The 26,565-nt window shown below is 35.1% G+C and overlaps 1 protein-coding gene across 2 annotated transcripts in view; it reads right to left on the reverse strand.

Moving 5' to 3' along the window:
• The window catches only part of VTA1 (vesicle trafficking 1), a 63,050-nt gene that overhangs the window by 19,345 nt on the left and 17,140 nt on the right, over nucleotides 1-26,565 (reverse strand). For both annotated transcript variants that reach the window (XM_032407776.1, XM_032407777.1), the window contains 4 exons: nucleotides 23,833-23,927; nucleotides 20,916-21,043; nucleotides 19,995-20,070; nucleotides 3,723-3,831 (listed from right to left, as the gene is read on the reverse strand). In XM_032407776.1, the coding sequence (XP_032263667.1) occupies nucleotides 3,723-3,831; nucleotides 19,995-20,070; nucleotides 20,916-21,043; nucleotides 23,833-23,927 (408 nt within the window). The remainder of the gene's footprint in view (nucleotides 1-3,722; nucleotides 3,832-19,994; nucleotides 20,071-20,915; nucleotides 21,044-23,832; nucleotides 23,928-26,565) is intronic.

Below are 26,565 nucleotides of genomic sequence, written 5' to 3' on the forward strand. Positions count from 1 at the left end.
AGGTAAAAAAAGATGAGCAATTTAGGAGGCAGAAATGGTTTTATAATTAAAGAGACAAAGGTACTTTCTGGCTCTTAACATCTATGACTATAATATATAGGTGCTATGAAATAAACTGTGCCCCCCCCCCCCGGCCCAAATTCATATGCTCAAGCCCTAATCACCAATGTGACTATATTTGGAGATAGGCTCTTCAGAAGGTAACTAAGGTTAAATGAGTCATAAGAGTGGAGTCCTATTCTAATATAACTGTGGCCTTAGAAAAGAAGGAAAGATCTGTTTCTCTCTCTGTCATATGAGAACAAAGAGAAGGCTGATGTCTGAAAGCCAGGAAGTGGGCACTCACCAGCAACTGAACCCTGCTCCACTTTGATATTGGACTTTCCAGCCTCTAGGCCCCTGAGAAAATAAATGCCACCCCAGTCCATGGTGTTTTGTTATGGCAGCCTGACCCACTCAAGAAAATACAAGACAGGAACAGAAAATAAAACCGGTAAAGTAGGTTGATGCCACATTGTGGTGACTCTTGCTTGGTAGCCTGAGGATCTTGGGTATTTTCTTGTGGACACTTGTTAACAGTAGGACAGACATAAAACGTTCCTGATAATGGTCAGTATTAAAGTAGGAAAGGAAGTATGTAAAAAACACAGGCACTGGGTATAAAAAAACAAACAAAAAAACCAAACACCCATAGGACTCAAGAGTAAGAGGGCCAGGACTCAAGTTCTAGTTCTCCTTTGTGAGTCTATGTCCTTAGGCAGGCCCTAACCCATGTGGAACCTCAACTTCCTCCTGTGTACAAGAGTAATAACATAAGCTATTCCCAAGGGATTTCTATGGGTATGAGATAAGTGAAAATGATTTGTAAGCTTTAAGGCACTATATGAATGCAAGGTTATTTATTACAGAAAATGACTGTAAGAAGAATTCTATGTGAAAAAGACTGTTAAAACATTAGATAAGGACATATGAAGTGTGCTTCAGGAATAGATAGCAAAAAGTTAACTTGAAATGCTGTATGAAAGCTTGCATCTCTAGAAGATAAACTGCAAAATAATTTACAGAGTATTCATATACAAAACTGCAGTGTACCTTTTTCACCCAATGGCATTATAACATTCTAAGTAGTCCTCTGCATACTAAATAAATAGAACAAAAAGGTTTTCTTGTCTTCCCCACTTGTTCTCTCCTCCCATCTCCTTTGCTCTTTTAAAGGCAGGTTTATTGAGGTATAATTTACATACAGTAAAATTCATACCTCTTGGGTATACAGTTTTGACATAAAGCTTATATAATGTATAACCACTACTTCTGGTAATCTCCAAACCTTTCCCATGTTCCTTTGTAGTAAATCCCTCCCTCACCCCAGGTACTCACTTACCTGATTTGTGTCCCTAGAGCACTGCCTTCTCTAGAAAGTTATATAAATACAATCATATAGTGTATATGTAGTCTTCTGTGTTTGGCTTCTTTCACTTAGCAAAATGCTTCTGAAATTAGTCCATACCATACTGTTGCAAATATCAACAGATTATGGCATCTGAATTATTTCTAGTTTTTGGCAATTACAAATAAAGCTGCGGTAACAGTTAACAGGCCTTTGTATGGACATATGTTTGCATTTCTCTTGGGTAAAAAAATACCTAGAAGTGGGGCTGCTAGATATTGTGTCAAGTATATTTTTAATTTTATACAAAACTGCCAAACCGTTTTCCTTTTCTTTTCCAATGAGTAATGTATGAGAGTTCCGGCTACCTGGCATTCTCGTCAGCACTTGGGACTATCAGTTTGTTCAATTTTAGCCCTAGATTCTAGTAGGTATGATGTATCTCGCTATAGTCTTAATTTGTTTTTCCCTAATGACTAAAGATTTCAGCATCTTTTCATGTGCTTATTTGCTACCCATTTGTTCTAAATTGATATATGGAAATACTCAACATAGCTGTTATATTTTGTTATGGATACATATACAGCATGTACTTATAAATATACCACTATGCAGAACTGCAATATAATTGTCACCTGAAAAACTGCGAGGACAGCACATATATGCAGAAATCACTAAAATGGCCTACAAGAACTAAAATATTCATTTCATCAATGTACATTCATTCACTGGGCATTGAGAAAATTAAAAAAAAAAATTTAAGAGGATTAATTTACATAGAAGAGTAGTGCCAACAAGCCATCCCAGCACCTGGACCAGCTGGTTTCATGAAAAAAATTCTAGAAAACATTTAAAGGAAAGGAAATTCTAAAGTGATTCCAAAGCATAAAAAAAACTAGATATCTTCAGATTATACTTATGACAAGCAGAATATTGACACCAAAAAGTAAAACTGTAGACCAATCTTACTTATGAATATGAATGTCAATGCAAAAATCCTAAATGATACAGTAGCAGTGAACTGAATCCATCAGTATAATAAAACAAAAAACAAAAAACAGAGCCAAGTGAGGTTTATTACTCAATGTAAAGCTGGTAATGATATAGTAGCAGTGAACTGAATCCATCCATATAACAATAAAAAAACCCAAAACAGAGCCAAGTGAGGTTTATTACACAATGTAAAGCTGGTTCAGTATTAGGCAATCTTTTAATAGAATTCAGTGTAATAACATCTAAGGAGATGGACTAGGCTGGTGTCAGCCAACTCTGGCCAATAGGTTGGCTGCCTGTTTTGTAAGTAAAGTTTTATTGGAACAGGGACCTGCTCATTTGATTACATATTGCCTGTGGCCACTTTTGCACTACAAGAGCAGTTGAGATGTTGCCACAAAGACCTTATGACCTAGAAGCCTAAAATATTTACTGACCATTTAAGAAAAAGTTCACCAACTCGTGCATTCAAGGATCATTTTCATAGATGCCTAAAATCTGTATAACAAAATGCAAGGATCACCTAGAATTTTAATTCAAGGTACAGTGATTGTTCTCCTAACAGTCAATTTCCTGTATGTCTAATCAATAAAAACAAGTAAAAAATGTCTTTCCTTTTTTTTCAATTACACATTAACTGAAAGGTGAAGTGAAATAAGACCCTTATTTTTTCATGATTTAATTTTATAAAACTACTTATTACGTAATGGTGAAACTTTCATGCATTTATTAAGTCAAAACAAAACAAAACTCAGGTGCAGAAGTGTCTATTATTACCAACTGTATTAAAAAAAAGGAGGATGTGTATTCCTATTTATTTGTAAATTCATAAAAAAAATCATCTGTAAAGGGACACAAAAAACCAAAAAAAAAAAATCGTATTTACTTATTTGGGTTTTGGTAGAATCTGGCCAATGAGGGATGTGGTAGAAATGAGAAATTCATTTCATATTTTTATATCCTCTATAAATTTTGAGCCATGTGAATGCACTACCTACTCCTCTGACCAAAAAAACTCACCTCAAATAGATATGTAAAAAATAATAGTGTTCCTTGTGGTTTGGAAATATTTTATAAATTATAAATGGATTACCTGTTCTATGTAAGAATGAAATCTGATTACAGGTAGGAGATGGCCAGGCCATCTTTGTTGACAAAGACAGATATTAGAGCAGTTTGGCTTTAATCTCTCAGTGTCCCTAAATTTATTTTACACAATTTTCATGGATTTTGGACCTGACGGGACAAATGAAAATGTATAGTTTCTTCCCAAAACCTTAGATAATATTCTGAACGATTATGATTCTACTAAATCATTTTACTTAAATAAATAAATACATACCATTATCTTCTTCAATTCCAACAGGCCCTGCTTGAGGAGTCTCTCCATTCTTTAAACAATTATGGATATATGTTGCCTTCCACCTTGCATACTTCCTGTGTTTCACATTCTAGAAGGAATATTTTTATATCAATATTAAATTTCAGTAAGAAGTAAAAATATGTATTTATGATAACCTATATGGTATTTCTGAGATAAAACCCATTTTTACATGTTATATCTCTGAAACAATCTGGCAACCTCCCCACCCTACCACTGGATTCTACCAACTGTCTAGGGTTCAACAGACCACAAAAAGCTATGTTCCTGAAAACACATGCCTAGTCCTCTCTTATGATTCTGTATTTCAGAAAAGGTCTGCAATGGAAATATGGGAGTGTCCTTCAGCAAAACTTGTAACTCTTATGCACCTGGGAGGACTAGGTTAAATGGAATTCTAAAATTAAATATAAAAGATAGTAACAGTAGATTGAGCTATTTCCACCAAAGAGGAAAAAATTGATCTTAACAATTCTATGAAAACACATTTGTGAAAACAAAAGGAAAACTAAGATGATGCAGGGGTTAAAACAAACAAACACTAGACAGACAGCTAAGCAAACTTGACCTTTTAACCCACAGCACGCTACTTACCAGCTCTGAATCTCAGTTACCTCAATTCCAAAAAGGGGAAAATAATACCTCATGGGGTTGTTGTAAGAACTGAAAATATCAGTAAAGAACCTGCTAGTTGCCTTTTCTTTTCTGCCTTAAAATTCATGCTACACACTATAAAATTAAGACAAAAATTTGCTTTAAAAATATAAAAAAAGTATAATCTGTTAGAATTTTGGATGGGTTAGTAATTTTTACTTTATATTTCAATTGACCTTTATGACACTCATGGACCAGTGGTACTGGTATCAACTGGCAGCTTATCAGAAATGCATAATCTTTAAACACATTCCAGACCTAACTCAGAATCTGCACTATAACAAGATCCCCAGGTGATCTGTATGCACATTAGAGTTTGAGATAAGACACTTTTCATTATGTTGAAAACAACTGTAATGTGCCTTTTACAAAGAACCACTACATCAGGGATAAGTACAACCATAGCATACAGCACAGATACTTAGTTGAGCATTTTATGCAAAATTATCTAGATACTATTACAGATAAGTATATAGAAACCTAAAAGAAGTAACGCCCAAATTACTGAATTTGTATCATATTTAATTCCCCTTTTCTTATCAAACAATCCTCTTCTATATTCCACTAAAAACAACTTTTCTACATTGATTTCCATTTTCTTCCAGGTATGATTATAATTTATTCTACTTCACAAAGAAGCTTTTCAAAAGAAGCATCCACATTTAACATTCTCACTTCCTCACCAGCTAATTCACTCTAGAGAGAAAAGAGTTTCTTTCGTTTGGTTCTTATTTTCATCACATAAAAGGTCAGAGAATTTGAATGCGCCATGCCTTTTAATGGCAGTGAGCCCACGTGTGCCAGCCCCCACCTCACTTAAGTTGTTAGTTCACTTAAGGAATGTGCTCAGTGTCACCAACAGCCCTCTCCACGCTGGCAAATCCAACAGACACTTGTAAGCTTCACCTTACCAAACCTTTCATCAGCATACAAAACATCGAACCATTCCAAACTCTGAAACATTGTCTATTACAGGTTTTTGTGACACTCTTGTTCTCCTGCTTTCCCTCCTATCTTTGGCTACTAATCCTCTGTCTCATCTCCAAATAAATTTACATACCCTGTCCTAGCAGATACTGTAAATGGGTGGGCTCAATCAATGGATTCATATATAATTTTAAATATGAATTATGTTTCTACATACTTAAGTACTAGGAAAGTCACTTACTAATGAAGGGAATTACTTCAAATTTCCAGTGATTTAAAATTTCCCTATTTTTGGGAAAACCTAAGCTACAGATAACCTCAACATTTTTTAGGCTTCTTTAATAATTGCTATTAGTTAAGACCTTCAGATAGGTAATATGGGAGACATAAAACAAGCCAATACAGTGACTTCTGCCCTTAGAGAGCTGATCATCTTATTATGGATATAGATCTAAAATACAAAAGAATATTACTATAAAAATTTAGTAGGTAGAAAGTATTGAACTTGTTTCTTTAATACGTCCATAATAATGGACAAATGATAAAGTAAATGGTACTTTTAGCTTGGTCTTACAGGATGGGTATGATGGAAAGTAGCAGTAAGACTATACTGGGGAGAAGTAAAAGAATAAGCAAAGGCAGAAAGGCAGAAGTAAATGAAGTGTTTAGAGAATGATGGTGAAGAAGTAAATTTGCCATTGGTGGAAGATACATAATATGGACTAGTTGGATAAGTAAGAAAAATCCAAGACAAGAGTAAAGCTGTGGACCAACATCTTTATAGTACCCTATTATAGGTTTTGAAGCACTTACACATTTTTCTCTTAATCAGTCCTCACAATAAACTTGAAATTTAGGCAGGTCACATTTTACTCCAAGGCTCTGAGACATTAAAAGACTGGGTCAATGTAAAGACAGTTTAACCTGGCATTCAAGGCCTTCCACATTGTGGATACTGTTTCAGTCTGCTCTACTTCCTAATATCTCCCCTCAATCCAGATGAGATTCTGTCTCACCTGCAATCTTTTCTCATGCTAGTCTTCCTATCTAACATGGCTTCCTCTTCTGATAAAAGTCTCTGTAGACTTTCAAATGTTTACTCTCTTATCAACCTCCCTGACTACCAGCAAGTGAAGTAATCATTTATTCAAGTCAGTTACAGATGATAAGTGCTGGGGATAACAGGATGAACAAGGTAGGTCTGAACTTCAGAATCTAAAGTGAAAGCTAGGCAGTAATTTCCATCACTAAATGTGGCATCTGTATTACCTGAAATCTATGATATTTTCTTCACCTTCTTCTCTTAGGATTCTGCAATCCCATTATTATAAATATGAGGAAATGGCAGTACAAAAGTAAATGACTTACCCAAGGTCACACTATTTTGCAGTGAAGCGATCCACTCAATTCAGGGCTACCTTGATAAGCATACTACAATTTGCAACTCAGATGGGAATATATGAAATAAGGTAAAACTGGCTTTAAAACGTCAGCTACTTAATGCATATTAACATAGGCTATAACTTGGTATATATTTAAGAGGACCCTTTTGAAAGAAAATGTATAAATTGCTTAGGAAAGTTTAATTTGCCTTCTTTTGGGATCTTTAAATATAGGACAGACTATTCTTCACTCAAAACAATTTAACACCATCTAAAGACTAAGTTGGATTAAGTTGTATTGTGATAACTTTAGGAGGTTCCTTCATTCCTAATTTCATAGTAAAAAATAGTGTAAAGATGTTTAAACCACGTTGGGTTCCTTCATTAGTATGTGAAGTTTAAAAACGTTACTCTAACCTGAGATGGTTTCATTTTAGTAAATACATTTTACAAAATTTCCCCAGAGCAGATAAATCAATACAACCGTTTATTTTTTATTCCGCAATTATTTCAAGACAACCCTGCAAACTGGAGCTTATACTACTTCACAGAAGATTTTGGCAGTTGTAACTCAAAATTAATTTGTTTTTTAATTTTGTTTTCTTTAAAATAAAGGATGCTAGATATCAAAGAATATTTGAAGAGGAAAATTTCAAGATGTCAATATTTTTGAGATCTTTTAACTCCTTTTGGCTGATTAGACATCCTTTCTGGGAAACAGGAATTACAAAAAGAACTTTTACTTTTGTCCCTGGCCTCTAAGTTCCTGTTTTGTAACTGGATTGATGAGAGTCACTGACAACTGCAAATTTTGGCCATGAGAGTCAGCAGTGGTAAGGATTTTCATTTTATTTTTAAATCATGTGCACTTGCTACACGCAAGAATGACTGGTTAGCAAATGCCAACCACAGGCTACAGCAGGGGTTCTCAAACCTGGTACATATAAGGATCACATGACGATATAATAAAAAAATAAATTCTTAGCCCAAACTATGGAAAATCTGATGAAAATCATTTTCTATTATAATGCCAAAAAGCCACCATGAAAGAGAATGCTCCCATTCTTCCTCTTGGATTTCTGTCTTGAACCCACCTAGTCAAGTTTCTATCCCACTACAATTGCTTTTGTCAAGATTACAGATTACTTCTCTCTTGCAAAATCCAAAGCTTAGAGATCATCCTAATTGACTCTATCAGCATGAAAAGGTGAGCACTTCCTCCTCCTTGCAATGTCCTTTCACTGGGTTTCCTGGTTATCAAGGTCTTCTGGTTTTCTCTGCCTTGCTGGGTGCTCCTGATTCTTTTTATCTACAGGGTGGGGAACATGCCACAAGCTTCAGTTCTTGGACTTCCCCTCTTCTAACACTTTACCTGGGCAATCTTATCCAGTGTAATGGTTTTATTTTTTTTTAAAGATTTTATTTATTTGACAGAGAGAGACACAGCGAGAGAGGGAAGACAAGCAGGGGGAGCAGGGGAGGGAGGAGCAGGCTTCCTGCCGAGCAGGGAGCCCGATGTGGGGCTCGATCCCAGGACCCCGGGGATCATGACCCAAGCCGAAGGCAGACGTTTAACGACTGAGCCACCCAGGTGCCCCCAGTGTAATGGTTTTAAATATCACCTTATGCTGCCAACTCCCAAATTCATATCTTCTGCTCAGTTTTCTCTTGTGAACTTTCAATTCACCTCAACATTTTACTTGTACGCCTGATAGTTCAAAGCATTCAAAGTTCAACACCAACTTCTGATCTTCTCCCACTAATTTTGTTCTTCCCTATCAGTAAATGGCAATTCCTTTCCTGCCGTTGTTCAAGCCCAAACCACTGGAGTCATTTTTAGTCCTCTATTTCTCTTAAAATCTACCAACAAATCTTTAAAGTCTGTCAGCTCTCCATTCAAAATATATTCAGTGTCCAACTACTTCTCACCACCTCATCTACTGCAAATTCTGGTCTCAGCCAGTATTACTTCTCACTTTGATTATTTAAAAATGAACTAATGGGTCTCCCTACTTCCATCCTTGACCATTAGAAAGAAATATTCTATTTTATTTTAATAAATTATTTATGAAATACTTTAAAAATAGCACTTAAATCCCATCAATTCTGGTTGAACTCCTCCTCACCCTCACCTCCTATTTCCTCTCTCACTCCAGATTCAACTACACTACCTTCATTGATACTTCTTAAATTTGGATAGACCCTCTTTACAATCTCAAAAGGTTTGCACTTTGTCTTGCCTCTTCCTGAACATCTTTATATTTCATTTCCTTATCTTCTTCAAGACATTGCTAAAATGTTGCTTCTCAGTGAAGCCATCCCCAACCACCTACTGAAATGAACCTTCCTATCCCTACCTTGACTTTCTCCATGGCACTTACCATCTGACATACATTTTATTTATTAATTTATTAATTTGTTCACTGTCTTCACCAGAGGAATGGGATTCCCATGAGGGCAGGGATTTTATTCATTGCTGCATTACTTGTGCTTAGAACCATGCTTGATGTATAGAGCTTAATAAATATTTGATGATGAAGGAAAGGATAGTAGATCTGGAATCCATGTTTTTTTAAAATCAAATACCTCAAATGATTCTGAAGGTGGTTGTCTTGGAACCACACTTTGAAAAACACAAACCTGGAGTAAAACATTTTTGCTAATCAATAAGTGTGAATATTACACTTGAGTACACAGTTTGACTTAGGCTTACAAAGAAAGGTCAGTGGCTAGGGTTGAGGGTGTCTGTGAACCCCCCTGAATTGTATGGAAAAATGCAATACATATATGCACGGGAGAGAATCCATAGTTTTCATAACATTTCAAAGCAGTTAATGATACAAAAGAAAGGAATTATCTCCAACTTGGTGGTAACATCAAAGATAATACTTTTATATTCTTAGTCCCTCAATTCTCCCAAATATAGTATACAAACAACAAGGGCTCTATTAAACTCCCAGAACAATGGACAAAATACAATGAGAAATGATTGAAAAGTACATATTCAACAAATTTATTTACCATGATGACTCAAATACTGAAGTATTTGGTTGTGTTACATTTGATTAACGTTTGTGTTAACGTTTGGTTAAAGTCGTGTCAGGTTTCTCCATTAGAGACTTACTACTTCCCCCTTTAAAATTAATAAGCAATTTGAGGGAAGACATTAGAGACTAAAGTAAATATCTTGCTCTTCATCAAACTTTGCACCTATTAGTTTTAAAACCCATTAATGATTTCTACCTTCATCATTATTTCTGTATTTGTTAGAATCCTATTATAAAGGGCTTTCTCTGTTTTTCCATTATTCATTCATTCACTCATTCATTCATTCACATATTTCTCTGTATGTTTCAGTATAGACCCACTGCTGCTTATTTTATTCGATGAGTTTTCATCCACTAATATCATTCTTATTTTGATGCTCAAATTGTCCCTGACATGGACAGTGGAAACCTTTTCCAGCTGGCTTCTGGATCCTTTTGACATGTCCCCAAGATCATATGAAGATTTTACTTTCTGGCACAAGACGAAGGTCCAATTCATCTAGTACCTTCCCTGACCCAGTCCTAAATACAGCCTTTTCTGTAAAAGTCCTGGTTCCTTTAGAGATGAATGTTATTTAGAACCCAAAATCAGACACTTTCACTGCTATTGGTGCATCATTGCTTCTAGGTCCCTTCAATACAGAGATATAAGAACTAAATTTTATGTGCATGTATAAACACATCTATATGTATGCTTTATGTGTATATACAAATATACATACTGTAATATACAGTTATAGTGTACATATATACTACCTATCCTACTACACGATTACTATACTACCACGTGTATCTACTTTGCTCTATTTATCAAATATATTTAAAAGCATGAATAATATGGACACCTCCAATTCTAATCCAACACCATAATACAATCTAGTCTTTTCTCATCGTATTGTAACTTCTTTCCCCAGAAGTGAGAAACCTAGCTCTCTCAATATACTTACTCATTTGCTCAATCCTAGAATACAGAGTAAGCAGTTTTAGAATTGCCAACCCAATAGCATTAAGAAAAATCAAACCTACAAACAACAGATCAATATTTAACTTTTTGCAGTAATATTGATATACCTTGAGGTGCATAAATCTTATGTATAATTTAAGTAGTTCTGACAAATAGATATACCTGTATAAAATATATTCCTATCAAAATATAATACTTCTAGTTCCCCAGAAGATTCCTTTATATCCCTTTTCAGATCAATTTGCCCCCCCCCATATAAATCCTAACTTTTTCACTAGAATAAATATGTATATTGGAGTACTTTGTATGAAGGGAATCCGTTTGTATTATGTGAGTCTTCTTTTGCTCAGCATAATCCCTTTAAGATTCATCCATGTTGTAAGGGTATCAGTACTACCTTTTTAGATCACAGTACAGAGCAATTCATTTATCAAGTCCTCTGCTGGTAGGTATCTGGGATGTTTCCAGCTTTGGGTTATTATGAATAAAGTTCCTATGAGCTCTCTTGAACAAGTCTTTTTCTGGACATAGGTTTCATTTCTCTTGGATAAACACCAAGGAGGAATTGCTGGGTAAAAGCATAGGTGTATATTTAACTTCATAAAAATCTGCCAAATCTTTTCCCAAAGTGGTTATAACATTTATCATTTTCACCAAGCAATGTATGAAAGCTCTTGTTTTTCCACATTCTAGCCAATACTTGGCCAGTCTTTATTAACTTTACTGTTTTTAAACTACTTATTCTAACGATGACTGAGGAAGTGTTAACATCTCAACTATGATTATGAATTTTTCTGTATTTTTATTTCTATCAATTTTTGTTTCATATAACTTAAAACTGTTATGTGGACATCTATAACTGTAATATCCTGTTGATGAACTGAACCCTTTATTGCTATTAAATGTCCCATTTTACCTCTACTAACACATCTTCTTAAAGTTTACTTTGTCTAATATTAATGTGTTCACTTGGAATTTTGTTTACTTAGTATTTGCATTGAATATTTTCTACCCTCTCATTTTTAAAATATCTGTGTTTCCGTACTTAAAAGGTATCTCTTGTAAACAGTATAGAGTTATAGCTTGCTTTTTAATCTAGTCTGAAGGTCTCTTTTTTAGAGTGTTAGTCCATTTACATTTATAGTATGTATTGATATAACTGTATTCAGGCCTAAAATTGCTGATCGTTTTATATGAGTCCCATCTGTTTTTGTTACCCTCTCTTCCCTTTTTCTGCCTTCTTTTGGGTTTACCAAATATGTATAGCTATAATAATTTTTACTTAAATAGGCATCTATCTTTTAAAGAAATTAAGGAAAAGAGAAAATATATAGCTTTTTAAAAAATATTTCTACCTACATACTATGTCCAGTGTACTTCATTCCCCCCTATAAATCTAAGTTGCCATCTGGTATCACTTCCTTCAGCCTAAAAAACTTTGTTTCTGCTGTTCTTTAGTTCTTTAGAGCAGATTTGCTAGCAGTGAATTAATTTGTTTGAAAATGTCTTTTATTTTACCTTCATATTTTGAAGGATAGCTTTGTTCTATGTAGAATTCTGAATTCACAGGGTTTTTTGCTTATTTTTTTTCTTTCAGTACTTTAAACATATCAATTTCATTATCTTTTTGCCACCACTTTTTAAAAAAATGAGATGTCAACCATCCTTCAAAGCACTGTTACCTTGTGTATAATGTATTGTTTGCCAAGACTGCTCTTTCAAGATTTTCTCTTCCATCAGCCAACTTCACTGGTTCGCCTATAATGTTCTCAGGTATGGTTTCTTTTACTTAGGGTTCACTGAACTTGCTGGATCCAATTTAGGAAATCTATGGTCATTATTTCCTCAAATACCTTTTCTTCTACATTTTCTTTCTACTCTCTTCCTTTGGACTCCAATTGCACATGTTGGACCTCCAAATATAGTAGTAATAATATATAATGCCTATTTTTGAATAGATTCATAAGTACATAAAATTGAGCAGTTTAGGATAGTTTCCATTATAGTTTTCATGCATTCACTGATGCCCTTTGTAAATATAGCACACTAGAACATTATTCATCTAGTAGTAAAAGCAAGAACTCATGTTTTTTAAGCATTTGGTATTTACTAAAGGCTTTACATGCATTTCTCATTTGAAGTCTAGGAGTACTTGATAAAATTGATATTACAATTTCCTTCACCTTATAGACATGGAACAGGCTTACATAATTCAAATAACTTACCAAAGTCACAGTTATGAAGTGGTGTATGGACTTCTGAGGCCAATGCCTGTAGTATTCTTAGTCACATTATCCTAACACTGCATGCAAACATACACCATTCATTCACGATTAAGCGTTAGGTGCAAGACACTGTTTTTGGCAATTATTACACAGAAATGAATTCAAAGTATGTGGAATTCCTACTCTAGTAAGAGAGATACTACCTTCATATTTTTCTGTTATTGTAACTGCTAAGAATGAGACCTTCAATGTACATACAATAAAAGCATGAAAACCTAAGGTATGGTGTATGTCCTGAACACATGCTTTTGTAAGCAGATGAATTTCTCCTGGTCTACCATGGCTTTCTAGGTTACCAATAAGATGCTGCTTAATTCAGAACCTTTCAGTGCAAATGGATACTTTAAACAGATTACCTCCTTCCCAACCTTCTATTCCTATACATAATCACTGCAGAGATGTTGCAACCTCTGTTTTCTGGGCAGGGATAGTCAGATTGGTATAAAAACAGGATTCCCTGGGGGCTTCCAGAGAAGGCTCTAGATCAGTGCCAATCAAAATGTGGTCCCAGCCCCAGTGTGCGAACTGTTTACAAGTTTGTGACAAGACAGTACAGACACTGAGAGTATTTAGGAAACTTAAAACAAATTAGGCTTGGGTTTTATAGGTCTTTTTTTAAGTTTCACTTTTCTAATAATTCAATAATTACTTGTATTTTACAAAACTATCAGTCTGCAACAGAATGGAAATTACAAAGAAAAAAAGCTGGATGTTCACACAGAATTTGAGAATACTGTTCTGGGCCATAGCATCTGGGGACAAGGTACTTATATTTTCCTGACTCTTGGTTTTCTTACCGTAATTCAGAGTTGTAAAAGGTGAAATAAGGTATATCTAAACTGTCTAGGCATTGTGCCAGGCAAATGGCAGGAGTGAAATGTCTTCCTTGTACTCTATCATCACTATACCATAGGTCCTCATAATTAGTTATTTTGCTTCTCTTCCCACATTAGAACACAAGTTCTGTGAAGGCAGGAAAGCATACCATATTCATTTGATTCCCCCCAAATTAGCAGAAACTCAATAGACAAGAACAGTATTATTATCTTTTATCTGAGATTTTTATATTCTTCCTAAATTAGCACTATTAAACCTAAACAAAGATTATGAAAGAAAAAAAGGCAAAATGCTGTCTGCTCCTCAACATGCTAGAAGTGAATCTTTTATCTGCGATTTTTATATTCTTCCTAAATTAGCACTATTAAACCTAAACAAAAGACTTATGAAGGAAAAAAGGCAAAATGCTATCTGCTCCCCAACATGCTAGAAGTGAAACAAATCTAAAATACAATAAAAGTCTATCAATAGCATTGGCCATGAACAGACTACACAAGATGCTATAGGAGGAAAACAAAATATTTATGTTTTGAACATCCCTTGCTTTAAAATACAAAATATTAATATATATTCTGGTGATTCTATCCCTAAACTGGGACACTGATTTCTATATAGCTATAGAAATGCTAGAAGTTATACAACAACATATTTAAATAATGAGATGGACTTATACAAAGCACAGTTAAAAGAGTTAAATAGGTATAACTAAAACAGAGATAGGAGAATTAAAAAACAGAATAGTGGCAGATAAAATATTAAAAAAAAACAGTTGCAGACTAAAGAAAATGTAGACTTTATTTTTGTGCATCTATGAATAATGATGTGAAAAAATATTAGGAAATAACCAAGAAAAATGCTGTGAGTAAAAGAGATCTATTACATTTTAGAAGACTTAGGAAAGAAGTTCTGTGTAAACAAGTCTGAACATTATCTCCATCTACAGACAGAAAAATGAAAAGCTGAACTGGAGCAACATCCGAAATACCAACTATCAGCCACTGTTTTTTATTCTGAGATTTTACTCAGGGTGAAAATTTACACTTAATGCTAAAGAAGATGTAAGAGTAGAATGAGACAAAGTCCCCTCTTGTAAGGACTCGCAGTATAATTTATTCCAAAATATAATCTATAAAACTTAAAACAATACAGTATGTGTAATATTCATTCAGTTAAGACTCTGAAGGTGGAAGTTGACAGAATGGGGAAATTCATGTAAGGGCGAGAGTAATGTAGCTGACTCAAAGAGAAGGTAAGGCGTAGGCAAGCAGGCAAAACACACAACAGTTATCAGTGGTAGAAACCGAGCAGGCAGTGAGGAGACTGGTCTGACGAACATAAAAGAGGACTGGGAAGAAGTACCACAGGTCGGAGCCTGGACTTGCAATGCCAGGAAGTGAACAGTCCCTGTTAGGTCCTTCAATAAAACAGTAACAGAGGAAAATACGTTGTAGAGAAAAAGAACCCCAAATAGGAAGATAAATTAGGTAAATCGCAGTCACGTAGCTTGTGAACCAGTGGACTTCTAAAAAAATGACTGGAACATGAGCTAAAAAGAATTTAATTAGAAGACTCAAAATCTTCACATACAAATGTCATACAGAAGGGCCCAGGTGTTTAGCTTGCCCACTCCCCATGCTGCAATGCTAGCTTTCTTCTCCCTCCTACTAGAAATTTGTTTTGTGCTATCATATTTTCAGTGGGTCTACTTTTTACTTTCATTTATATAACCTCCTATAGAGTTTTCACCCCTCCTTTTGCAGCTTCTAATCTAAAACTGTTTTTGCCTCTCCCCTTTTCTTTTTCTTTTTGCTTGTTCGTCTTTGTTTTTTGTTCCTTTCCCATCACCTCTTCCACATGTGGAACATATACCCCTAGAGACTGGTGCAGCTGCAGAGGACCGCAGAGACCTGTTCATCCAGGCTTCCCATTTTACAGAAGGAAAACCAAGTCCGAAGAAGTAAAATGACTTCTTGGTTTTGAGTTCAGTGGGGCCTGCCTCTCACAACCACTATCTCTTTTAAAATAAATTATCAGAGCTGATAGTGAAAAAATGTAGTATTTTAAAAACTTTAGAAAACATTAATTTAAAAACCATTCCCTTGTTTATTAAGATGATAAAATTAAAAGAATTTAAAAATACACAAATAAAAATTATGCGACAATTATGCCTTTCCCCTCCCCATTTTCTGTTGTTACAAATTTTAGTGTTTCTCAAAACAGCGTTCTTTGAGAGGCAAGGAAAACAACTATTTCTGAGGAAAGTTTTAGCTTTGTTAAAAACTATGGCATATTCTCTAGTTAAATGCAGCACTGTACTTACCTTATAAATGAACAAATAAGTTAGAGTCCTGAACTATACCTATAGGAGGATATATTAAAAAACAAAACAAAAAAAACAAAACCTTGCCTACCTGAAATCCTTAAACTCATTCTTTTCCCACCTTTGTTTCCTGTCTGTGTCTCTGCTAGTGTTTTCCAAGTACAGGCTGTAACTACAGTGGAAGTGGAAAGCAGGGAATGAGTTAAAACTGCTAAATGCTTTGAGTAACCAGTTTATACCCATAATTTTTAAAACAGCTCATCTTTTTAATAGTTAGTTTCAGATAAGAAATGTTGTAAGAGGCGCCTGGGTGGCTCAGTTGGTTAAGCGACTGCCTTCGGCTCAGGTCGTGATCCTGGAGTCCCGGGATCGAGTCCCGCATCGGGCTCCCTGCTGTCAGCAGGGAGTCTGCTTCTCCCTCTGACCCTCCCCCCTCATGCTCTCTCTCTCTATCTCATTCTCTCTCTCAAATAAATAAATAAAATCTTTAAAAAAAAAAATGTTGTAAGAGCTTGTGCCTTGTTTTAGGCATATCGGGCTTAAATCACAAGTAAATAAGTACAAGCCCTAGATTTTCTTTTCTTTTTTTAAAGATTTTATTTATTTATTTGACAGAGAGAGACACAGCGAGAGAGGGAATACAAGCAGGGGGAATGGGAGAGGGAGAAGCAGGCTTCCCGCGGAGCAGGGAGCCCAACGCAGGGCTCGATCCCAGGTCCCTGGGATCATGACCTGAACCGAAGGCAGGCGCTTAACGACTGAGCCACCCAGGCGCCCCAAGTCCTAGATTTTCTTAAGATAACCATAAGGACTTAGGGGAAACGGTTGATGCCAATCACCATCCTGCTCATCTGTACTGATGACAAGCTGGTAAAGCCACAGCTAGAGTGGATTTCTCCCTATTCCACTCAGTGGAACTTTATTTACAATTATTTGACATTTCACACCATCATTCTGAAAAACCGAAATCTCAGTAATGACAATGAAGATGCCATTTCCAGACATGGAAAATAATGGAACAAAAAAAAGTTCATGAAAAGCACCTACATATAATTACACACTAACTGTGCATACATACATTTCTTGATTTAAGTATGTACAACTTACATGGCATCTTACATGATGAAGGCCCAAGGAATAACCTCACCCCAATCAAATAACAACAAGAACTTCCCTTTCAGGCTGGCCTTAGAATGCCTAACTTCTTTTCTCTGTACCATTTCAGACCCTTCCAGCTAGCTGGGTCCTTTAACCAACACAGATGCTATTTCCTACTTTAGTCTAGTACCAGTGCAAGGTAAAAGAGCTCGGGTAGCAGGTTGCGTGGTGAGACAGGGAAAGAAAAGAGTGCCAACATTCTAGGAACATGGCCCTTTACTCTGTTGCTACATATATCCTTTAGCATCCTCAGTCCCTAAACAATCTCCCCCACACCTTTTGAAGCCCTATCATTTGCCCCATTCAGAGTCCCTGTCCTAGTTGCTATGTTCAAATAACTAACGAAATTGTTCTTTGTTAAGGATACCTAAATATAAACCTAGATTTTTTTCTGAAATGCAGATGAACCTCATGCTAATTATGCATGCATGTTATGTATGTATCTTTTAAGTTTTTTTTTTTTTTTTTTAAAGCAAACCCTGCATTACTCACTTAAGACTTCTAGATATTTTGTTTTTCCTGTATCTATTACTTTACCTATTATCTGGGGTCCTCATGGTTGGCATCTGTAAGTTCAAAGGACCGTGGTCTTTCTTCTGAGATGGGGGAGCACTTTCCCTAAGAGCAGGTGGGTGATGCAAGGAGAGCCCTCTTGGAAGTACTGGGCAAATGGATCTGCTACTCTGCCACTCTGCGGTATCATGATCTTCTCTGATATCTTGAGTGTCTCCACTTCTTTATTTCTGTATGCACGTCTTCCTCTTGCATTTTCAATGTTAAGTGTTTACCAGGATGTTTATATGACCATCTTCTCTTTCAAAACTATCCTCTTACGTGAGGGTGTGTCTAATCTAACTTGAATTGCCATCTCTGCTTTGCAGATTTCTTGTCTTCTTATTTCCAAGAGACTTGTGCTGACTTATTCTTGGATGCCATATCTACACCTCAGATTTTATAATCTGTCTGCCCATATTATTTTTCCTCAAATAAAAAACCCACCCTGTACAAAGTTCCACAATAATCATTAACTAGTTCTTTTGTCAAATGACTTGTAGTTCTTCCTCAGCCTAGTTCATTCCACAGATTCCTATCATACAAAGCACACCAGAGTATAGTTCTTTATTCAAAAAACCCACCAACTGAAGATCCCAGGCCTTTTATAGTCTGTCTGATCTGTCTTATAACTTATTTTTTAATCTGAACTCTATTCTCCTTCACCCTACCTGGTACTTTCTAAAACCATACTTAACTATCTAAAACTTTAAAGAGGACTAGTCCATCATCATGTTTAAACCCTTCTGTATCCTCAAGTAGCTAGTATAGTGCTGCACACCAAAAAAACAGAGGAAAAAGAACTCCAGATCAGCCATAACACAAGACGGGAGTAGAGAGGGAGCTAAACAGAGTGGATCCATAGAGCCTTCAGAATACAAAAAAGGTATAACCACTAGGAAGCATTTTAGGTTTCATGCTGCAAGTCTCAGTTTTCTCTTTTACTACTCTGTCTCAAGGCAACTAGAAAACATGACTTTTCGACGGGCATTGCCCCATACCCTAGAGAGTGTTTTGGAAATATCTGGGGGTGGTTTCTGGTTAGCGGAATGATTGGGAAATGCTGTGTAGGCAAGCCGGGGATGCTTGATGTTTTGAAACAAAATGGACAGTCCCACATAATAAAAAATCGTTCTTCATTGGGCACAACCTTGAAATGTCCTGCACATCTCTTTTGCAGTAATGCAAAAACCTAGCTTATATCATCAAGCCCAGAGCTTAACTTTGTTTTAAATATAAAGAATTTTTTTGCATAGTTTTGCTATATTGTTTTATGAAAATGTAAACATCTCATAGATAGATTATACTTTGTTTTATTTGGAACTTTACTATGAGCTGCTCATCATTTGGGAAAAAAATCATGTCACAGAAAGCGATACTCTTCATAAATATCAAATCATTAATATAACATGCCTTTATCAGTTTCATTTGTAGCTTTTTCTCTATTTCTATATTAATATCTCTCTCAAAAAACACATTTTCCATGCCAATGGTAAAGCATGCTACTGTGAAAACAACACTGAACTCACAGCAATAAACTCAGTTTGTCACTTAGCCTCAACTTGCTCATGTATAAAATGAATATATGCTCTACTTACCTTAGAGGTTATGAAAAACAAAATGCTAAAATGGATATGAAGTATCTCAGAAAATATCAAGTTCTGTGTGTACTTTACAATGAAACAAATCATAATATTTCTGATTAAAAATGAAATTAAGAAAAAAAAAGTCCTAAAAGCCTCTGCCTCCAGTCTACTTACCAGGTAACAGTGCAGTAATTTAACAGCATACAGGATTAGTAATATTTAAGCACTTAATAAAATCAAACCCTAAACTTGTGCTGCCTAACACAGCAGCTGTGCATCTGCTAAACTGTAAAATTCACACTAGATTTAAAGAACTTACTACAAAAAATAAAATATTATTAAGAATTATTTCATCTTCTTACTTTACAAGTGTGGCCAGTAGAAAATTTAAAATAACATTTTTTGCTTCTACTACATTTCTGACAGGCATGCTGCTCTAAGGAAGCAATGCGATTACAAAACTCATAAAGAGCAACAATACTGAGCTTAGGCTAACAAAACAATAAAAAATGTACACTCACTTCATCAGTGAGTTCTCCAAACACTGTTATGACATCTATTAAAAGACTTGCAGTATAGAAGGACTTGATCATGTTTCTAAAAGAGAAGAGAAAGCTGGTTTAGTTAAATGAAAAACATTAAGCTGCAGAATTAGTCATGTAACTATAAGAAAAAAAAAATTACAGTGTTTACAAAAGTACTCTGAAATTAATGTTTTAAATAAAATCAGATTTGAAGAACACAATGAAACTCCTTCTGTAATCTGTTATTAGGAGAAAGTAACAACCTTCATATTACAAATAAATATACTATAGCAAGGTTTTATAGTATACTTTTTATTAAAAAATGCAATTATAGGGGTGGCTGGGTGGCTCAGTTGATTGTCTGACTCTTGATTTTGGCTCAGGTCATGATCTCAGGGTTGTGAGATCGAGCCCTGCTCTGGGCATGGAGTCTGCTTAAGATTCTCCCTCTCCCTCTCCCTCTGCCCCCCAACCCCCACCGACACATGCACATGCTCTGAGGAAAAAAAAAAAAAGCAATTACAGTATTATCTGAACCTGTATCAAGCCATGTGCGTTTCTTTGCATTTAAGTAATGACAAATCATTTGAATTAGCAGGTTGTGATAATTTAAAAAATCAGTATCATTGCACCAGGCTGTCACTGGCTAAAATCAACTCTTAGATTTTACTAAATGTTAAAGAATTGCTACTTGAGGTATAATTACTGAAAAAATAAATCTGCCCTGGCTATTCTTCTGTCAGCCTAAAAAGACAGGCTTGTTCTTGTACCCAAAATCATTTTGACATTCTACAAGTAATTAAAAAAAAAATCTAAATCATTAATCAAGAAGTCTGAAAGTGTCCAATGGAAAACTGGGTAATTCCAGTTACACAGTAATAAAATGTACAATTTTAATTTTTCTCTTGCTTTACTTACTTGTGAAATCGTCCAGCACGGTCTTCATTATCTGCATACAAAAACATTTTCAAAGCATAATTCTCCAAATGGGCACAACCAACTATTTCTTGAGTAATAGCTTCATTATCACTCAAGTGTTTCTTAAGCTAAAATTAAATCAGATACAAAGCTTAAGATTTTGGACTCACAGAAATGTATGCTTAAGTACAAATAATCCTAAGAATCATTTTAAACTTTAAAAATTATTTTATATTCATTTCAGTAAAAGAGGTATGAATGAAATCTCACAAAAACTGCTCTGCCTCAGCCCAAGGTTTTTTAGAATAAAAACCAATGTTTACAAAATTATGAAGAAACACACTCATGATAACCTGAAAGGACAATGTAACTCTAAAAATCAAAATAACCAAGAATAAAAAGATAACACATCCAACAATCTATGTAAAGCATCAGACAAATATTTCAAAGTAATAGCCAATATACTATGAGGTATCCTAAAAATAGAATCAGGAAATTCTCTAATCATAATTTAAAATTTTAATTTATTCTCATTTCAATTTCTTCTATCAAATATTAAAAAATATGATTATGGAAATCATTATATCCTAAAAGGGTATCGCCCAGAGCATACTGTGTAAAAAAACAGATATAATTCTACAGTATGAGATCACAAACTCAGAAAAGGATTACAGGAGTTTTTAAAATTTAGACAAATATATACCTCGTTAACACAATTCACAACTGTAAATTTTCAGTCAGTATATCCTTTTCCTACACATATAATAATTTAAAATATTTTAAACACAACAAAGTTCCTACATCTTACTCAGACTGTTGTTCTACAATGAAAGGGCTTTCTGGAATATTAGATCGGAGTACCACACTACTGGTTAAAGATGGCTTTTCTCAAAAACGTTATAAACTAAAAAATTAAATTTAAAAAAAGCTTCAGGATTCTTCACAAAATCAGCAAAGTAAATATTTTCATAATTACAACAGAATAATGTAAGTTCCAGAAGAGATTTAATGTTGGAATTTAAGGATGTTTTAGCTATACTTATCCTGAACAAAAGCAGGAAAAAACCCCACATGGAACACTAGTTTACTATTTCCACACTATGAAATGTTTCAATTCTAGATTTAATTCTAGAAGTGGATTTAATTCTAGAAAAAAGTGGAAATATGTCACTTCATTTCATCTTCAACATGAAATATCTGGCAGCAAAAACATAATACACTCAGTTTTCCAACTGTAATCTAAATATTAAAGCACAGGCAGATGGGATAGACTCACCATGGAATAGATTTATTTTACCTGTTATTTAATTTAGATAATAATAAACTCCTGCTGAGTCCCTTTACAAATGTGATTTTATACTTTGCTTTTTATAAAGAACTATTCTGAGTTCTGTCTTATCCATAAGGTATTTTAGTTATTACTGTTATATTGTGAAATTAATAAAGTGATATATTCTATATAAAGTCTGTTAGCAACATGATTTTATAAATGTACTGCTATGTGTGAGACACATTCCTCCTCTTACCCCCTAACCTCACCTTCCAAAAAAAGAATACTCAAATTTTTCCTGAGAATAAATTTGAGAATACTCAAATTTACCTACAGAAACCATGTTAGAAGTGGAAGGACAGACAGGCTTTAAGGGAGCTGGATTCCCATCAGCAGTGCCACTAGGTCCAATGGATGGTTAATAGTAGCAGTGACAGGGACTCTGGGTCAGAAGGCCAGACACGCATACCAAGTTAGAACCCTACTGCCCATGGCTGTTTAATATAACTAGGTTTTGATCTGAGTAACTTTCAACATTTATAAAACCTCTGGGCTGACTATCATGTTTTGATTTTTAATATATCTAAAATTCTGTCTCTCCACACAAAATAATGCAACTAGTCAAATATTTAGATTTCTAATTCTCTTGAGCAGGTCACATACTAATTAAATAAAAAGCTGCAGCTATTAATATAACAGCCTCTAAAGAAATAAATTAATGAGGAGTAGACCCTGACATTGTTAAAAGAAAAACCAGGACAGCTGGGCAGGGGAGGACAGGGTGGAGTCCTGATTATTAAGTTGTATTACTATGGCTACCCATGCCTGCCTGCACTAACACCCAATCCAACCCATTCAATTTTCTCTGGATTGCTGCCTCTATATAACCTGTGAAATTATATCATGGTTCAAGAAGGTGACTCATACATTAATCACCTACCACATTTCTGCTAGCAGGGAAGAATGCCTGGACCATAAAATAAAATTATCTTGTCCTGGTACCAAGAGTGAGACAAAGAGACTATAGTCAACTGATACCATTTCCTTTGTTGTCCCTTTCACTAAATAAGTAGCCCATTTCATTATTGTAAGAGCTATTTAAGAATTCCCAAATCAATCATCCATGTGACTGTATGAAGTAGATTAGAAAGCGTTTGTCACTTATGAAAGAATGACTCAAAGGTCATCTATAATAACATCTACGATAACAAGATATAGTGGTATATGCAAAGACACTGAAATCTACTTTAACTTATTCTTACAACTCCCTTAGCAGTAAGATGTAAATGAAAAAATTGTGTCGGGGCACCTGGGTGGCTCAGTCAGGTGAGCATCTGCCTTCGGCTCAGGTCATGATCCCAGGGCCCTGGCACAGAGCCCCGCATTGGGCTCCCTGCTCAGCAGGGAGCCTGCTTCTCCCTCTCTCTCTGCCTGCTACTCCCCCTGCTTGTGCTCTCTCTCTCTCTGTGCCAAGTAAATGAATAAAATCTTTAAAAAAAAATTGTGTCTAGTTTTTCCTCAGCTGTAATGACATGGCTTGATGGCTGCCAAGAGGATGAACTAAAATGGCAAAATACACATACACAAATATAATAAAGTGCCACTTAAAACATTAATCAGAAAATAAATGATCAGTGTTTAACTTACAGCTTCTAACTGATCCATTAGTTTTGATAAAAATTTACGACAGTCAGGAGTTTTACTATCAATCTTCATTCCAGTTTGCATTGCATATAAACGACCTAAAAAAAAAAAAAAGAAAAATGAGATGACTTGAACAATTTCCATTACTGAATGTTTAAAATACATGTTCTAATAAATAACTTAAAATTTAAGTGAATTTAAAAATAAAACTTTGATTTACTATGGATCTTATTTACAAAAATAAAGAACACACAAATATTATCCAAAGAATGAAACAGACGCATGATAATAGCAATTTTTTTTTTTTTTTAAATCAAGAAGTAAGGCCTTCTCTTTTGGCAGAAAGAAAAGAAAAGAAAAGAAAAGAAAAGACCAGAACCTAAGCTGTCAAAAAGACCTGTAATTGGCAAGTTAAGGCAATCAGAAAAATGACACGTACAAGAGCACTTACCAGTGCCTGAAAGTGATACTGACAAAATATGTAATATGAGCTAGAAGACTGGGAAACATAATTTGAGCTGAGGCTAACAGGGAGAACTATTTTAGTTATTTTTATATATACAAAATATATATATATACCCTTTTAAAAAAGTTAATAAAAACATTAGAGAGAAGGCTAAACCTAAAAAAAACCTCTGTGACACCATGATCCTAATAGCTTTTCCAGTGATAGGAGCTGTGAAAGGTTTGGTGGTAATTGTTACCATTGGTGTGTTCATACCACTGTAATTTACTCTTACATTCTCCAAATATGTCCTGGAAATCTGTGACAGCGCTTCACATCATTCTAATGAAAGCACATTTAGGTAGTTCCCAGATGTTCATTACTACAAATCTTGCTGTGTTACCATACCTTCTTGTGCACACATTCAAGAGTTCCCGGAGGCAAATACCAAGAAAGAAATGGAATGCCCGGGTCATAGTATGTGTATCTTTTTCACTTTTGAGAGCTACTCTTAAACTGTCCTCCAAAACAGATTACCAATATGCAGTTATATCTCCAACATATGCAAGCACCATTTCTCCAAACCCACAAAACAAACAAAAAAACAACTGGTATTATTAAACTTATCAGTGTCAAGATTTTACATGGTACTTCATTTTCACTACTAAAAATGTATTGCATATTTACTGGATAGCTCTATATCCATCTTAACGAATTAGGAGTAGCTATGAAAATAAAAGAAAAAAATCTGCCAAAATTTTTTTTTTTAAAGATTTTATTTATGTATTTGACAGAGAGAGACACAGTGAGAGAGGGAACACAAGCAGGGGGAGTGGGAGAGGGAGAAGCAGGCTTCCCGCCGAGCAGGGAGCCCGATGCGGGGCTCGATCCCAGGACTCTGGGAATCATGACCTGAGCCAAAGGCAGATGCTTAAGGACTGAGCCACCCAGGCGCCCCGTCTGCCAAATTTTCTATTGGGTTGTCTGCTTTTCAACAAATTGCCTTGTGGTAGTTCTTTACACAGTATAAAGGAGGGATATAATGTTTTTCCCCTCAAATGAAATCTTGTGAACACTATCCCCCTTCCCTGCTTTACTTTTCTCTCAGCAAGTAATCATCTTCTACTTATTTATCCACCATCTCTACTCCAACTTGAATTTAAATTCTGTGATGATGGCGATTTTAGTCTATTTGGTTTGCTGATGTACCCTTGGCATGTAGGATAGTGCTTGGCCTTCGATAAACATTTTCTGAATAGATAAATACATGGATGAAAGAAAAGCTCATTCTGCCCCACTGATTTAAATGCCACTTTTATCATTCATTATCATATATTAAGCTTCCATGGGATAAAAGGGCCCAATTCTGTATATTGTCTATCCTGCTTCATTAGTCTACTGGCCTATCACTGCTTTATTTACTAGAGCTTTATAACATAGCTTGGTATCTGCTAGTTACTCTCAAGATTTCCAATTCAATTATGCCTACTCAATGATATCTTCTTTAAAAATGTATTAAGATATACATGATACACAGTTATTTATTGTGTTTTTAATTTTAAAAGCTTTATCTGAAGATACTACTTTTTAATACTTAGGCTTTTAGGACTATCTCATATTACAGAGTTTGATGTTTAATTTATTAATGTATTTATTTTCACATATCAAATTTCAGGGTTTGATCCATCTAGTCATTAACAAGAGAAGAAAAATGGGAGTTCCAAAAGTACTGTACAGATTTACATTGCCACACAGTATAAAAAGCATAGTGCTTTTGTTTTCTCTGCATACCAGCCAGCACAGGGTATCACTTTGACCCAAGACCAAATTCTAATTTGAAAAACAGAAAAACCCGCTCATTTTAAATGTCTCCTGCTTTGATAACAAATGTGACCAAATTTTTTTTCTTTCTTTTTTTAACCAGTCATATTTCTTTTAGCAACATGGCTAGGTCCTTTACCCATTTGTCTATAAGGTTTTAATGATCTCTCCCTACCTCCCCATCCCCCCACACCTCTTAAAGCATGGTTGAACACCCTCTCCTTTTAAACCAGTCACATTTCTTTTGAGCTGTCCAAGATCTGTGCCTGTCTTAGGTCCTTTTCTTCTTAGATCTGTGACTGAACTCCCCAACACTTCCTCTTTGTGAGCTGTTCAGGTTTCTTCTCCCAGGGTTTTTGTTGCATTTCTTCTTCTATAGTGCATCACATGAACTCTTTGGAAAACAAACATATTGGCTGCAAATATGCCATCTTTCAATTTCTGAATCTGTTTTAAAACACAGAGACTTG

The sequence above is a fragment of the Phoca vitulina genome, unplaced genomic scaffold (genome assembly GCF_004348235.1).
Source record: "Phoca vitulina isolate PV1807 unplaced genomic scaffold, GSC_HSeal_1.0 scaffold9, whole genome shotgun sequence".
Classification (NCBI taxonomy): Eukaryota; Metazoa; Chordata; class Mammalia; order Carnivora; family Phocidae; genus Phoca; species Phoca vitulina.